The sequence below is a fragment of the Taeniopygia guttata genome, chromosome 3 (assembly GCF_048771995.1).
Source record: "Taeniopygia guttata chromosome 3, bTaeGut7.mat, whole genome shotgun sequence".
NCBI lineage: Eukaryota > Metazoa > Chordata > Aves > Passeriformes > Estrildidae > Taeniopygia > Taeniopygia guttata.
Window position 1 is genome coordinate 58,975,780 of NC_133027.1, and position 14,511 is coordinate 58,990,290.

At 39.8% G+C, this 14,511-nt stretch overlaps 1 protein-coding gene across 5 annotated transcripts in view; it reads left to right on the plus strand.

Annotated features, from left to right (window-relative positions):
- The window catches only part of MTHFD1L (methylenetetrahydrofolate dehydrogenase (NADP+ dependent) 1 like), a 145,270-nt gene extending 131,424 nt beyond the window's left edge, over nucleotides 1–13,846 (plus strand). For all 5 annotated transcript variants that reach the window (XM_072926936.1, XM_072926937.1, XM_032747316.3 and 2 more), the window contains 2 exons: nucleotides 7,221–7,329; nucleotides 10,885–13,846. In XM_072926936.1, coding sequence (XP_072783037.1) covers nucleotides 7,221–7,310 — 90 coding nt within the window. In that variant the 3' untranslated portion in view covers nucleotides 7,311–7,329; nucleotides 10,885–13,846. The remainder of the gene's footprint in view (nucleotides 1–7,220; nucleotides 7,330–10,884) is intronic.
- The last annotated feature ends 665 nt before the right edge of the window (nucleotides 13,847–14,511 follow it).

Here is a 14,511-nt window from a genome sequence, read left to right on the forward strand (position 1 = left end):
CTTGGGGATATGCACCCAAAGATCTCTCCAAAAACTGTACTGGATAGATGTGGACTATTGTGTGGGTTTTGTTTATTCCCTAGGGTGCCCAGGAGGTCACTTTTGGGTTCAGATCATCTCCATTCAAGATGAGTAATTTGTTGGATCCTGATAATCCTTCAGAGGATGTAGCAGGGCACAAGTTGCTTCTGCCCAACTTGAGCACCTGGCAGCAAGACCAATTTGGATTGTATAATCAATATTCAGTACTTTTATAACTTCATCCAGATGTTGAGAGCAGAGGAGCAGTGTCCATACATTTTGATGTTGTAAATACTTTCACAAAAATCAAACAATTGCCAAGAATGTGTAAAACATCAAAGTAAGAGGCAATTATAATACAATAATTGATGCCAGATGGACTTCTGCACCTGAAATCAGTCAACATGCCAGTGAAAAAGAGCCGTTTACTGCAAGAAACACTACAGCATATGTCAGGGTAGCATCAGCGTCTTTTCAAACATTATTTTAACCATTTTGAAAGCTGCTAAAATGTTGAGTTTCTTGCTGTGGTTGTTCTTAGACATTGCAGCAAGATCCTTTGCTGTTAAAGATTTCCTGAGAGGGAAATATGATCTTTGCTCTCCCTAACTCCTGTGGCCATCATCAGATTTGGCAAATTTTCATTAAAACCTAAAAGTAAACCATTATTTAAACAGTAACTAAAGATCATTGCTTAGTCACTTTCAGAAACCCTTGTTATCTTCAAGCAATGAAAAACAATGAGATAATATTTTCTTAAACATTATGTAGCTATTAAAGTAATTTTTTTAAAAAACATTGCCATTTCCAAAACTGAATTTATTAGTTTGTATAGCTTGATATTTTTTGAAGGAAGCACAAACTTGCCTCCATTATGCATCTGCTTTTCTTAATATGAGATTTGGAGGTTTATTTGCTTTTAAGAGGTGGTGAAAGGTCACTTGGGTATCACTTCAGGCTTTGGTATTGTATCATTCCCCTGTGTAATACATGGTGGGTGGAAGAGATGAAGACTATATTGTGCATTTTTCTGGTTTGGCCATTTTGTTTTGATGTTCTTGTTGTTGTTGGGGAGGAGGGCATGTTTGGAAATGCTGTTTTCTTAACTATTCTCTTTTGTTATTTTCATGTCATTTATTTTTTTCCATCATTCAAAACCTGAGCTACCTTTGAAGTGATAGAGCTCTGCAGATTGGAGGAATTTTCCAGTTCTGTGGAACAAACATCAAGCTGATTCTGGAAATACTTAGTATATGCTGCCTAATTTTTCTGTACCCTTTTCACACCAAGTGCCTCTGTGTGCTGTAGCACAGTCCAGTTTGAAGATGAAATAAGTGACTGCTCACAGGAAGTGTTTGCACAGTTTTGTGCTTCAGAGTGCTGGAGCCCTACCATGACCCTCCCTGCATGGATAGTCTCATGAAGTATTTCCAAGTATAAGTTTGAAATGGAAAGTGCAGGGACCATGAGGGATCCAGTAAAGAGATCTGCACACACCTCTCCAGCCATGCAGTGCAGTGAGGTGAGTGTTAATTCTCTCTCCTGCTCCATGGACTGCAGTTCCCCTGGTACCAGCGCGTGGCCAGCACCACACGTGTCAGTGGGAGTAATTGGGACTCAAAGCACACCTTAGGGCAGGCAGGACTGGAGATGTGGAAGGATTTCTTCAGAAAGTTATTCCATTCACCTTTGCATGCCCTGAGACTGACAGATGCACTGAAGTCGAGCAAATTTCTGGTGGTGGATCTGTCTTCCAGGGCTCTAACTCACACTAGGAAACATTATTGAAACCCTGAAGCGCAGCTCCTTCGTGCTGTGCCTCAGGATTTCAACAAGTTCTGGCACGTTGACCATAATGCATACAGGTTTATAGCACTATTTATAAATCTCTTGAGTTTCCTCTTGTATTGTTTCTTGCTGAGGGAGTATGGGATATGCAATTCATCCCATCAGATTTTATTGAGGAGTTATCCGCAGTCATGTGCATGCTGAATTCTCTTGAGAAACAACATCTGTTTTCTGCAGTATTTCAAGTCTGAAATGGTTGTGAGTTGTTACAGGGTATTTAATTATAAAAAGGATACAATTTAAAAATGTGAGTTATTTGTGTTTTATGTCAAACACAACGTTAACTGCATAAGGCACAGAATAGGGAGGTTTCCTCTATAAGCTATTTGCTGATTTTTCAGTATTTTCTAATGAGTTGTTTGCCATACTTTATGTAAGTACAGAGTCCTCTGGTTTTCTTTCTCTATTCAACAGAAATCATGTTATTCCTGTAAAACAGACACTTCTTGTCTTATAGGTGAAAAAGACACTAAACATAAATTGGATGTGGTCCTTGGGACCAATTGTTTTGCAAATTGTGCCATTGTGCTAACCCTGTCAAGGCAACCTCAAGTTCTGTTAGGAGCTTTTCATATAGATAAATGAAAAAATATAGATACATATATGGATGAATACACCTCAAAGGCAGGATGTCAACCACTGAAAGGCATATAGGTATGATATAAAAAGGAAGCTAAGCAGCATAGTTCCTCATGGGACCACAACAAACCTGGTGAGCAGAGTCTTGGTGCTTGAGTGTGTACAACTGTTAAGTAGATCTCATGGCCAACTCAAATTACAAGTCAACACACAACTGTAATTTAAATGAAACTTAGCTACTCTTCCATTAACTTTGGATGCATTTGCGGACAGGGATTAGAACAACACTTTCATATGGCTTTCTTGAAAATAATTGGCATTCTCAATTTGTAAGGAAGCTCATTATGGTTCTTTTGTTCAGTCATGTAAGTATACTTCTGGAGGATCATAAATGCCTAATATAACAGTAGCCTTCAAGCATTCTTAACTAAAATTGTAATTTATCTTCTACCAGCTGTGCATTTCCAGGAGTGTAAATGATCCTTAGGATAAGCTGACTGTAAGACTTGCTGCCCTAAACACAGAGAGCCATAGTAATAAATAGCACTCTATTTTTCACAACATCTTTCTGTAGTTGATTTGCTCTCATGGATATATGGACAGTTGCACAGTTTGTAGAGAAAATGGTCTGTTCCTAGAAAACTAGTTCCTATTAATTTCTAAATTATTTGTATATTTTTTTTCCACTGCATGAAGCATTCATATGAATTGCATTAAGCCTTAAGGTACCAAGCTTATGCCTTGTATTTTCCGTCTCCCAGGAAAAGTGTGATAGTAGCAGCTTTGTTCAAATTAAGTACTGATTATTTCAGCCATCTAAATCCAGTTTGTGATTTTCGGTGGATAATGTGCTGTCATTGTCCACTTCTTACCCTGTTCTTTTCTCACAGCCACACTGTGCAATGTTGCATAGCTACCAACCTGTAACCCAAATGTTGTTGCATTAGATGGAGAGTTGTGCTGCTCTCTGGGCAGTATATAGAGGATGTGTGTTGTATGAGATGCCAAGCAAGCTGCTGTATGACTGTAAATTTCTGTAGGTTTTTCTCATGCTGTACGTAGCTGCTAATTACCAAAGTAATTACGTTTTAAACATATTTTCCCTTTCGTTGTTCATTCTGCTTTTTTCAAGTCTTAAAACGGAAGTAATTTTAGTAATTAGTTATTTCAGGAAGCCTTGGGGATGTGGAGATAATCTGCTGGGCACTGTGCAGGTACAGAATGTGCTACAGCCAGGGGATGGTTGGCTTTCCCCTTCTGTGCACAAAAATCTGGGCTCTGCTTACTGAGATCAGGGAGAGGGATTCCTCTGGATCATGCCTGCTGGAGTAAAGACCAACTCACTTATTGATGCCTTCATTCAGCATCACAGAAAATGGTGAGAGGGGAGAGGATCCTGAGCCTGCAGCCATGTGGAAAGCCAGCCAGGTGAAGCCTCGCTGCAGCCTTACAGCAGACTGAGCCCTCTTTTCTCTCCTGCCTTTGTGGTTGAAGGAGAGAAATGGAGGGCTGCAGAGGGAATAATCAGCAGTACTCTCCTCAGCCAGGCAGCCATCTCCTCCTATTGACCTTGAAGTAATGAAAAAGGGATAGATTCTTCTGCAGGTTACCTCTGTGTGTACAGATAATGAGAGCAGAGAGTAATGATCATAAATCTACATGGCTTTGCCTGTTTGAAAGCCTGGGCCATTGGAAAAAATGACAGTACATAGTTTATTTTCAATCTGTAATTCACATAAGTATGTGTTCCAAAGTGTTTCTTCTGGAGGTGTACTTCATTTTATGCAATAGCGGTTTTAATTCAAATGAACCTATTCCCTTTGTTGACTTCAGTTTTCAATATGAGAATAGTTGTATTTCCCAAACCAGCAATAAACTGGTTTGATATTTGCATTTTTTTTAATGGAGCTTTTCATTAGTTAATACAGTGCCTATGAAGGAAAAAAAAAAGTCGAAAATATGAAATGCATATATAGGACTTGTATTTAATATTTCTTTTAAAAAACAAACAAAAAACCAAAACAAACAAAACAACAGAAAAGCCCATCTTCTGAATTAGCAATGGTTAAAAAAAATTTAAAAAAAAAAAAAAACAACTTTGGAATTTGGGAGTTTGCTTTCAGATGTTGGAACTGCCATGCACAAAGTAACCAGAAAGTTTTCTTTGGCAATTTGTTCATACCCCTACCAGTGAGATGTAATTCATTAAGGCAGTTCCTTGTCAAACATTAACTCAGAAACTGGAAGGAATCTGAGACAGAAAATAATTAAGTAACCCTAATGATGTAGTAGTCCAACTATGGTGGCCAATGGATAAAGAATAGTAGCAAGGTGCTTTAGTACTTGCTAAGATGCCAGGGTAATGTCAGCCAATAAATGATGTCATGCAGTCAGAGGCAGGGTTTGGTCAACACAAGCTGACAGTTTTGTCTTTTAATCCTACTACGTACAATAACAAAACATCAGGAAGAACTATATTTAAAAACAGAGGAAATGTACTGAGCCATTAGCAGAGCTTGTTGCATTGTTTTTCCTCTGAGCTAGATCTCAAGTGAGATGATGGCTGCGCCGGTACTGAGCTCCCAAGGCGCCTTCCCCCCTCAGTATGGGATTAACCTCTGCAATGGCAGCAGCATTTACCCTCTGGGGCAAATGGGACTGTGCTGGGGAGGTCTTATATTTTGCTTGTATTCCCATGATGGGGGCATTACGTGAGTGTTCGGAGCAAAGCTGAGGCATAAGGGAGATGCTGACCCCTCAGTGAGTGTGCAGCACGTTGGGTTAACAGAGTGAAACACAGTCTGCCCCAGAGCGTGGGGGGGCTGTAAGTCTGGCACTCTGGAGCAGCAAGGATGGTAGTCATAATTTTTTCCTCTTATGAGGCCAGTTACCCTGTTAGGGCTTGCCTTTGGCCAGAGCAAACACTGTAGCTGAGCTGTGCTTGCTGGGGAATTAGGGAGGATAGAGGGAGGAGGTTGCCTGGCTTTGAGCTCTCTGCTGGAGAGCTGGAGGTGATGGCTGGTCACAGTGTACTCTGGCTGCTCCCCCGGCACAGCCTGGGGCCTGGAGCTGATCTGGTCATGTGGTAAGCAGATTTAGTTGCTTAGCCAACCAACCCTGGCCACAAAAACATGTATTGACATCAGTTCAGTGTGTTGAACAAGGTTGGTTGCAGTAAGACGAGTGCCAGAGCCAGCTCCAAGGCAGAATCATTCAAGGGGTTCCCACGGTGAAACTTCCCTCTTCCAACAAGCTGTTTCAGCTCACTCATGAAGACACACCCCAATCTGACCCTTTCTGCAGGTTATTGTGTTTGGAGTGTTTCTGGTACTTCAGGCTGTATAATTTTTTTTCCTACACAGCCATGTTTGAAGGTTGCCTCCTGTGGTCAGGTTAACCACCAGTTTTCATGAACTCTGCTGAACTGCCCTGGCGAAACGTTTGTTCCTCAAAATCTAGCAAATAAGTTTTAATGCTTAAAGACTCTCAGCCAACAAACAGTCAAGCAAAGTTAAATTCCAGGTTTGTTTTGAGAGACTGTAAGGTCTTTCATCAATTTAGGTATCAATATAGGGCTTATTATAGCAGGGGCATTCTCCACTTATGAGGTTAAGATATCAAAAGGGCTTAAGGAGGCATTAAGCCCAAATGCTGTCTTTAGAGCTCCTTGAATTAGTGGAAATATAGTGATATATTCAGGGGGTGAATCCAAAGTGACCCAAGTTGATCCAAACTGGTCCTGTTTTAAAACTGCCCCACAGGCACAGCCTTTACACTGTACCAGTGAGAGCACTGGGAATGGGCAAGCCCCTGGCTTAAGGGGCTGAAACAAGATAAAATTAAGGAGATCAAAAAACAGCATTATTCTGCCAAACCTGCTCTCCAGACATCTCCTTTGCCAGGGAGGAGCAAGTAATCCTGAGGCAGGGAGTTGGGAAACAGGGGAACCTCTGATTTAAAGGGGCTTAAATTGTTGTGGGGCACTTCAAGTTTTCAATGTCAGTCATGTGCCTTTAATTGCTGCTAAAAATGCCAATTTCAAATAATAGCATAAGTAGCCTGAGCAGAGCTATAGCTAACTGTGTAATTTATTCCATGAAACTATTGACATGTTTAAAAGTATGCAGATGCTAGTGTCTTATGCTAGATCAGGATCTTAATTATGCATAGTTTGAGATAATTGGGTTGCTTTAGCTTAGTATCTCAACCTGTTAATTCTAACAACTAAATTAGGATTCAGCTGTACTGCCTGTATGTTTAGTAGAACTATTTCAATTTGCTCCTGACATTAGGTAAACGTTGTGATTAATTCTGCTTCTGTATTCTAGTTTTCTGTGGGAGAGGTCTGAGTTTAACACATTCATAACACCAGGTAAAATCAGACAATTACATCTTTGCCCTTTGCTGTGTGATTTTTTTTTCAGGAGATATAAATGGATAAATGTTCTGGATAAATATTTTGGGAAGCAAGCAAGTCCCAAAGGGTGTTCATTTTGTTATAGAATTTGTTCTTAGGTTGCTGCGCTAGCCTGTATTTTTTTGCTTTTGTTTTCTCTTTCTTGTCTTTTAGAAGCTCATACTAAAAAATTCATCAAAAAAGTACCAAGTTTGACATTTTTAACAGAAACAAAAGATGTGATAAAGATTACATCTGTGGTCGAGCCTGTGTTAAACAATCCAACCTTTCTCTTAATCTAAGGTTTACATGCAAGGGTAGACTGATTATCTGCTTACAGGTGCAGGAGTATAACTGAATGTCATTGTTTCCACAGATGAGCACCATGCCAGGACTGCCCACAAGGCCGTGCTTCTATGACATTGACCTTGACCCCATCACAGAGCAAGTGAAAGGATTGTTTTGAGAGTGACATCCAGATTCAGGTCAGTCAACAGCCTTTATTTTCTTGTTCCAGCTTGGGGGAGGATGTTTGTGCCTGGTATGTGTGTAAGAAAGGTTGTCAGGAGTTTATCTAGGCTCTAGTTTCACTAAGGATTCCAGACACTTTGGGAGTGTATTTCATAATGTGCGATTTATCACATGGGTTTCTCATTTGCTGAATGGTGACTGGCACTTTGCTGTTGCCCACTGATGGTGCCTTTCAGATTTCCTGGCACTGTCAGTTTGGCATCAGGAGGAGCCAGCTCTGCAACTGTGCCGCTCTTGGCTATGGAAAAAGGAAGGCTGAAGAAACCATGTCATCTTACTAACCTCAAAAGAAATACTCTTTGATACTGCACTCACGTGGCAGTGTGTGTCTGTCATTACCTAGATATCACAGAAGATATTTCTCAGTTTGTTCATGAGCTCTGCCTTGTTTTTTCATGTTTTGTTTTCATAGCTGCTGTCATCTCTCTGAAATGGTAATAAGCATTTCAGGAACACAAAGCTGTCCTCTTAGCCTGGTTTTCATGACGAATTCTCTCCCTTTTCCTCGAAGGTTGCAGTTTCCCCACCACCTCCTCCCTTTCTCTAAGTACTTAATCTTCTTGGTGTCCTGCTTTAATTTTGTGCAGCACATGTTCCTCACTTAAAAATACAAGATGTTATGAAAATATTTCATGCGCCTCCACTTTAACCTTTTAACATAATAAGTGGAGTAAGAGAGAATGTAACCCTGACTGAAACAAACCATGTGTGCCTGTCATGGGATTCTCTCCTTTCATCACTTAGCTCTCTCCCCCAGTAGATTGGTCTGGAGAGCAAAAGGGTTTTTCTTTTTTAAGACAGAACAACACTATTACTATGAGCTAATAGGACTGTGATGGGACCGCAGATCAGCCACAGCTTTGAGGTGGATGTTCCCAGGTGCTTCAGCCCTGCTTTAGCAGTCCTTTCTTACTGTGGACTGAGAGAAAGAGCTTTCGTTTTCTATTTCTGTGTTTTGATGGATTGTTTGGAGGTGGGGAGAGGTTTGCATAACCCAACCAGACCAAGTGAATTGTTCACTTGCCCACATATTCACATGAATGCCACAATATTTACGTAACATCTGGTGAGAGCAGATTCTGCCAGTTTGTGTGTGCCAGTCAAGACAAGTAAAAAGCACCCACCTTGAAAGTTAACCTGCATGCACAGGTAATTTATTACCTGTATGCAAACAATCCCTGACTATTCTGTGGCTGGGTAGCATTGCACATACCACTCCTTGGCATATATCCCATTTTTCATACTGATACACATGATATGTCTGGCAGCTTCATGCATACGTATTGATTCATCATGTGTCAGCCATGTAATTGCTTCTGAATCATTTGGAATGACTGTAGAATCCTAATGTAAAATCTATATGCAGATTCACACAGCCTGCTTAATTGGGTGTTTACTGCCTTGTCTTACACAAATGCATCCAAACCAGGGACTGATGAGTTTGGAAGAACAACAGTAATTAAGTAGACAAAATACTCCATTCCAACTGTGAAGGCCTTTCATTGGAAGCTGTGCATGGAATGAAAATGCTAAACGTGGCTTTTAGTTAGTGATGGTGTTTTGTCAGATGTAAAAACAAATGCCAATGAAGTCACAGAAACATAATAGGTAGGAAATAACATGTATAGCCAACTGTTAATAAATTATTTTAATTTCATTGTGGAGGTATTGTTGGCATCTGACAGATGAATGATTCATTAAGTTTAAGGCTTTTAAAGAAAAAGAAACCAGCTTGATTATATGTATATTTCACCAATATAGGCACATGCTCATCTGTGTTCCTACCTTTAACTATCTAAATAAATGTCTTGAGAGTATGCTAATACCCAGGGAGCACCACACAAGGTAGTCAAGTGTTCATTAGCTCTAAAATTCATCTGGTTCATGTGGTAGGTTTGTACATTGCTAATTTTGGAAGAAGAAAGAAATAATATTCCCATGTAGTCTTTACTCCCAACTTTCTGTGGAGAAGTTTAGTAGTGTCCTTTGTTTTCACACACACTCTGAAGTGAGCCCACACTGCAGGTGATACTATAGCTTTGAGGTCTTTGTTTCTGTGATGGCAGAGCAAGTGATTTTTTTTCATTTAATTTGAATTCTTTGGCATTTTAGTGTATGATGTAATATTACTAATAATATGGTGTTTTGCCAGCTCATTAGGGCTGATTCAGATCTTTAAGACATTTTAATTGAAAAATATTTAGAAATTTGTGGAAGACCTGCAGATATTTCATTATAAACATGCCTGTAGAGCTGAGAACAGTTGTTTTAGTGTGTAGTTAATATCATCCTCTGCAATGCATATCTTCATCAGACCTGTGAAAGAGATACAGGCAGAAGTTCTTGATTCTCAGGATGCTGTGTGAGGCTCTGGCTGAGCTAAAATACTGGATGTCATTTGCCACTCTGATTTTTCTCTATCATTTCACACCAGTCATTTGAACATGCTCTAAAATGTCATAGAAGCAAAAACCTTACCATAAAAGTCAACTCTGTTTTTCTGTTGACAAATAGCCAATAGATGGGTACACAATATTGCAGTCTCTCTGTAGGAGCAACATGGTCTTTCAAAGAAAATGAAACACTAATATGCAGAAATTAACCCAAAGGAATCTGGCTAGTCCTTTGTCACTGGCCACTGTCCTATTCAAATTATACTGCCCAACTCATACACTAAGAAAGTTGAAACTGTAATATTTGGTCAGTGAGGAGAAGTCCCAAACTAGACCTGCACAAGTAAAGTCTGTTAAGGACCCCTGTGAGCTCTAAGGATCCCTCTAATTTAATCAGTGGCAGTCGGTGTCTGCTCATACTATGCAGGCTTTTAAGTATCTGGGTTGATGGCTGCAGGGGGAAATTGTTCTCCTCACTTGGTTGTGACTTCATAAGGCTGCCACTGTCCACAGTGTCTGATCTATTCTCACACTCTTTAAAACTGGCAGAGCATCAGAATTATTTTGATACACATCATGAATAGTTTGTTGCCCTCAGAGCTTTTCTGAACTTGAGAGGAATCCCAGAGCTCTGCCTGTGACCATCTTCATGGTCATAAAAAAGTCCGTAAGAGCAGGAGACCAAAACTGGTGTTCTAAAATTGCAAACTACTTGTTAGATGTTTTCATTTTAATTTCTTAAAATACAAATAGAAAGTGTTTTAAGACCTTTCCCTTACATCCACAAAACTGAGCCTGTGAACAAAAAAAATACTTCTTTTAGTCTCATTCCACAGTATTAGCTTTCAGTCAGCAACAATTACTACAGTATATGCAGTCTGAAGTCTATATCATGCTGGAGTACAAGTACAGATTTTTGTTTCTCACTTAGTAGGGCTGCACAGATAATAAATAGGAGGTGCGTATAGCTTAACTATACATTTTTTTATTATGGTTAAGGCAAAAATATGCCATTTCACTGAAGCACTCATTTTAGAATGTGACGCCTTTTTTTTCTTTAAAGAAAGCAAAGATATCTTGTTTCAATGTATAAATTTCTTATCTTTGTCATTTCAGAAGCCTGAAAATTAAGAACTCCAACTTTCCTGTTTCCTGCAAGTAGGACACAAAAAATGAATCTGAAATATTCCTGTTATGTGTCTCTGGAGCAATGTCAAGATAGACCAAAGAGCAAAAGTTTACTCTTTCTTCAAACTAGTTTTTATGATGAAATATAGCTGTAAGGTTAAAAAAAAAAAAAAAAGAAAAAAAAAAGAAAAAGAAAAACCACCACACCACAGCAAGCTAAAGTTTTACTGTCTGTAATGCAGGAAGCTCTCTACTGGGGCTTACGCTTGTTTGTGTGGATAAAATGACATTGAAAAAGAGCAGTTTTTCAACTCAGAGTTTTTGTCTTTTCTCAGAGGAGCGTACAGAAGTATTTCCTTTATCTTGGCTATCTACTAAAAACTTGCATAAACATGATTATGCTGTGTGACCAAGCCTATTTCTCTCTGAAAAGTACACTTTTGCTCCTGGCATTCAAGAGCTGAAACTACACATAGATTAACTGCACATTTTTGAGTTATCATCAAGCGTTGCTCTGGATGCGTTTGGGCAACAGCCAAGCTTCAAGCAAGGAAGATATTAAACAGAGAAAGAACAGAGCATGTATTTTGTAAAAAGTTTTTAATGTATAATTTGTTTCCTTGTTGGGCAAAGATCTTTTGAAACACTTAAGCCATGGCTGTCTTGTATCCATAGGTCTGTCTTTATCCAAAGCATGTGTTACAGGCTGTCCAGCTGATTATGTGCTTGTTGTGGTGAAGCTGGTTGTTCAGACAGGGCACTGCTCCTTCTGAAGTGCTGTTTTGCTCCTGTTCATGGCTAATGAAGCCTCCTGCTGTGCTGGCTCCCAACCTAGAGTTCTTCCCTGGCAGTACACAACGGCCCACTAACAACAGAGGAACGTCCATCAAGCGGGATGCAGACAGGGCACAGCTTTTTTCTGCTTCATTTTGCAGGTTTTAACGACCACACTTGTAAAAGTGGAGGGTATTTTCATTTGAAGGGCTATTCAAACAAGTTGAATTACAAACTGTGTGCCTTTATTTGTCTCAGTAACTTTACTTTCCTGGTTTTTCCTAAAACTGTAGCAAAACACAGGATACTGCATTGAACTTTCCAAACTGCTACTCCTCAGGAAACTCTCGCTGACTGACTGTTGGTTCCTTCAATAACAAAAAATGTGACAGAACAATAGGGTGAATCGAGACAATAGGCCATTGTTTTTTTAGGTAAAAAGCGGTGAAATAATGATGAGAGAGTTTATTTTCCTGATGACGTTTTCCATCCTGTCGCTTTGCTCTGCTTACGCACATCTGCATGTTATGGGCTTTTGCAGTGTAGCCTTGGTTCCCTTCTACAGAGCCACATTTGGAGACTTAATTACCTGAGGAACTCTGTAGTAATTGAGGGGTTTGTTTTGGTTCTTAAAATCATGCTTCCTTATTTTATTTATAAACTCAAAACTATAATTATGGACAGTAGAACAAATTGGGGACAATAATTGTCTGTGCCTTCCCTGGAGTAGCACGGAAATGTCTGCTGATTGCATTTCAGTGCTATTCATAGCATGGTCCTCCAGCACTACCGGGATTGCTGTGAAGTGTAAAAACTAGAGCAATTTAATATTTTATCCTTACTAGACGATAGAGCTCATAACAGCCTAGACTGTGGATGCTTTAATTACACTGGGGCATGACAAACATGATAAGTAGAAAGTCAGATTCAAGCTCTCAGAGCTGCTGGGAAGAGAGATTTCTTATATTTTCTATTAAATTTTGCCACAAAATACAACACAATCCTACTCATACACACAACAGTGTTGTAAATAAGTCTTGCATACACTCATCTATCTAGCCAAGAAATAGCCGAAGAGTTTTGCAAGAATATAAGTGTGGTTTCAAGACACAGTTTTCCTAGTAGCTTCTTTACAAGAAAAATAAACAAGGTTTTCCCTCCATTTTGTCCAGAGAAATTCAGAAAATACATAATCATGCCTTTCTAGGAGTCACTGTGGTTCCCCTGCAGGTGCACTGGAATTATCCCCATGCACTGTGGGAAACTAAACATGGTCTGATTGCTTGTGAAGCTGTGGATGTGGATGTTTGAGCAAGTTTTATAAGTCATCTCAAGCTGCTGTTTGATACTTTCTATGGTGTTGTCTCCATCTTACCCCTTCAGGCCACACATGCTGGGGCCATTTATATGACCTAGCATTTTCTCCCTAAAACACCATTCCAGCTCATTTAGTTGAGAGTTGGCAATCATCCTGTAATTTTTCTACTGTCATGTGCGCAGGATTTGCGATATTGTTTAGATAGCTTCAATAATTCAAGGAAAGCTGAAATGGCCACTTTTGTCATAGCTTTTCCCCCACCCCATCTAGTTAACTAGCTCCAAAATCTCTCAAGCTATTGCATTTTTGGTCCTTTTATCCAAAGGGATTGAGCTATTGGCTGCCAGCTGAGCTGCAGAAACTGACACAGTATGTTCCCTGGGACACCCTGATTCTGAGGCCTTCCTCCGGAAGAGTTTAACATGAAAACTTTTTACGATCAGTCTTATTGGCAGGTGTGTCACTTCTTACATGGATGTGACTGTGGGACTCCTTTTTTTTTTTTTGCATCTACTCTGAGCAACACTGTCATATGGCAGAACCAGAGCTTTATAAGGCAGCTTGCCAAGCTTATCCCTGCATTTGCTGAAGTGTGTTTAGCACCATATGGTTGTTTATCATCAGAAGATCTGCTTTCTGTAATGACTGAATACTTTGTTATTGCTACTGCTGAACTAATTCTGCAATGACATTGAAATACTTCAGAATACATGCAACAGGTTTCTTCATTTGTAGTTTGAAATTCAAGCTTCCAGAATTTCAGTTGCTATGAACATGAAAATAAAGTCTGTGCGCTAGTGTTTAGTTTGCACAAGTGGTGCCTGTCTGAATTCATTAATAAATACATCCATTATTTAATATTGTTCTCTCTATGATCTTGTCTACTTGGTGACTTTACTTTTTTTTTTTAATTCTTCATAAGCCACTTAGTCTTGTCACGCCCATGTCTCCAGCTAAACACAGCTATGCCAAGGAAGGAGAGGAGCTCAGCCATGGTGTGGGTGAAGTGCCAGATGTGAGCAAAACGTGGGACTCTTACCTGGCTTCCCAGAACCCAGGAAAGTGTTTGGTGCCTGGCTGTTGCCACAAAGGGCCATGCACTAGAGGGCTGTCCATGGGTTCTTCTTCATCAGTACAGTCCTTTTGAAATTGGTTTGTGCTTGGGGAAGGACACATGAAGCTAACAGCCTGTTCTGGTCCCAAAATAATCTTGCTGTTGCCTTTGGTTCTTAATGTGAAGGGCTGGATCAGATGCAAGGGTCAGTTGGACAATTTTCATTTCTTGAGTTGTCAGCTGGATTTGTGTGAAGCAGTGTCAGGTACAGGAATATTTATGGGCTTCTCAGGGTGGGATTCAAACACAAGTGATGCAAAAACTTAGGAATTAATGGGTGCTAAATCATTAGGCCACAACAGAGCAGAAAACATCCTGGGAGCACAAATTAATAAAATGGAGAAGGTACTGAGCATTGCAGGCACATAGTGGAGAATGCTTCTGTTTTCTAAATAGCTAAATGAAGTCC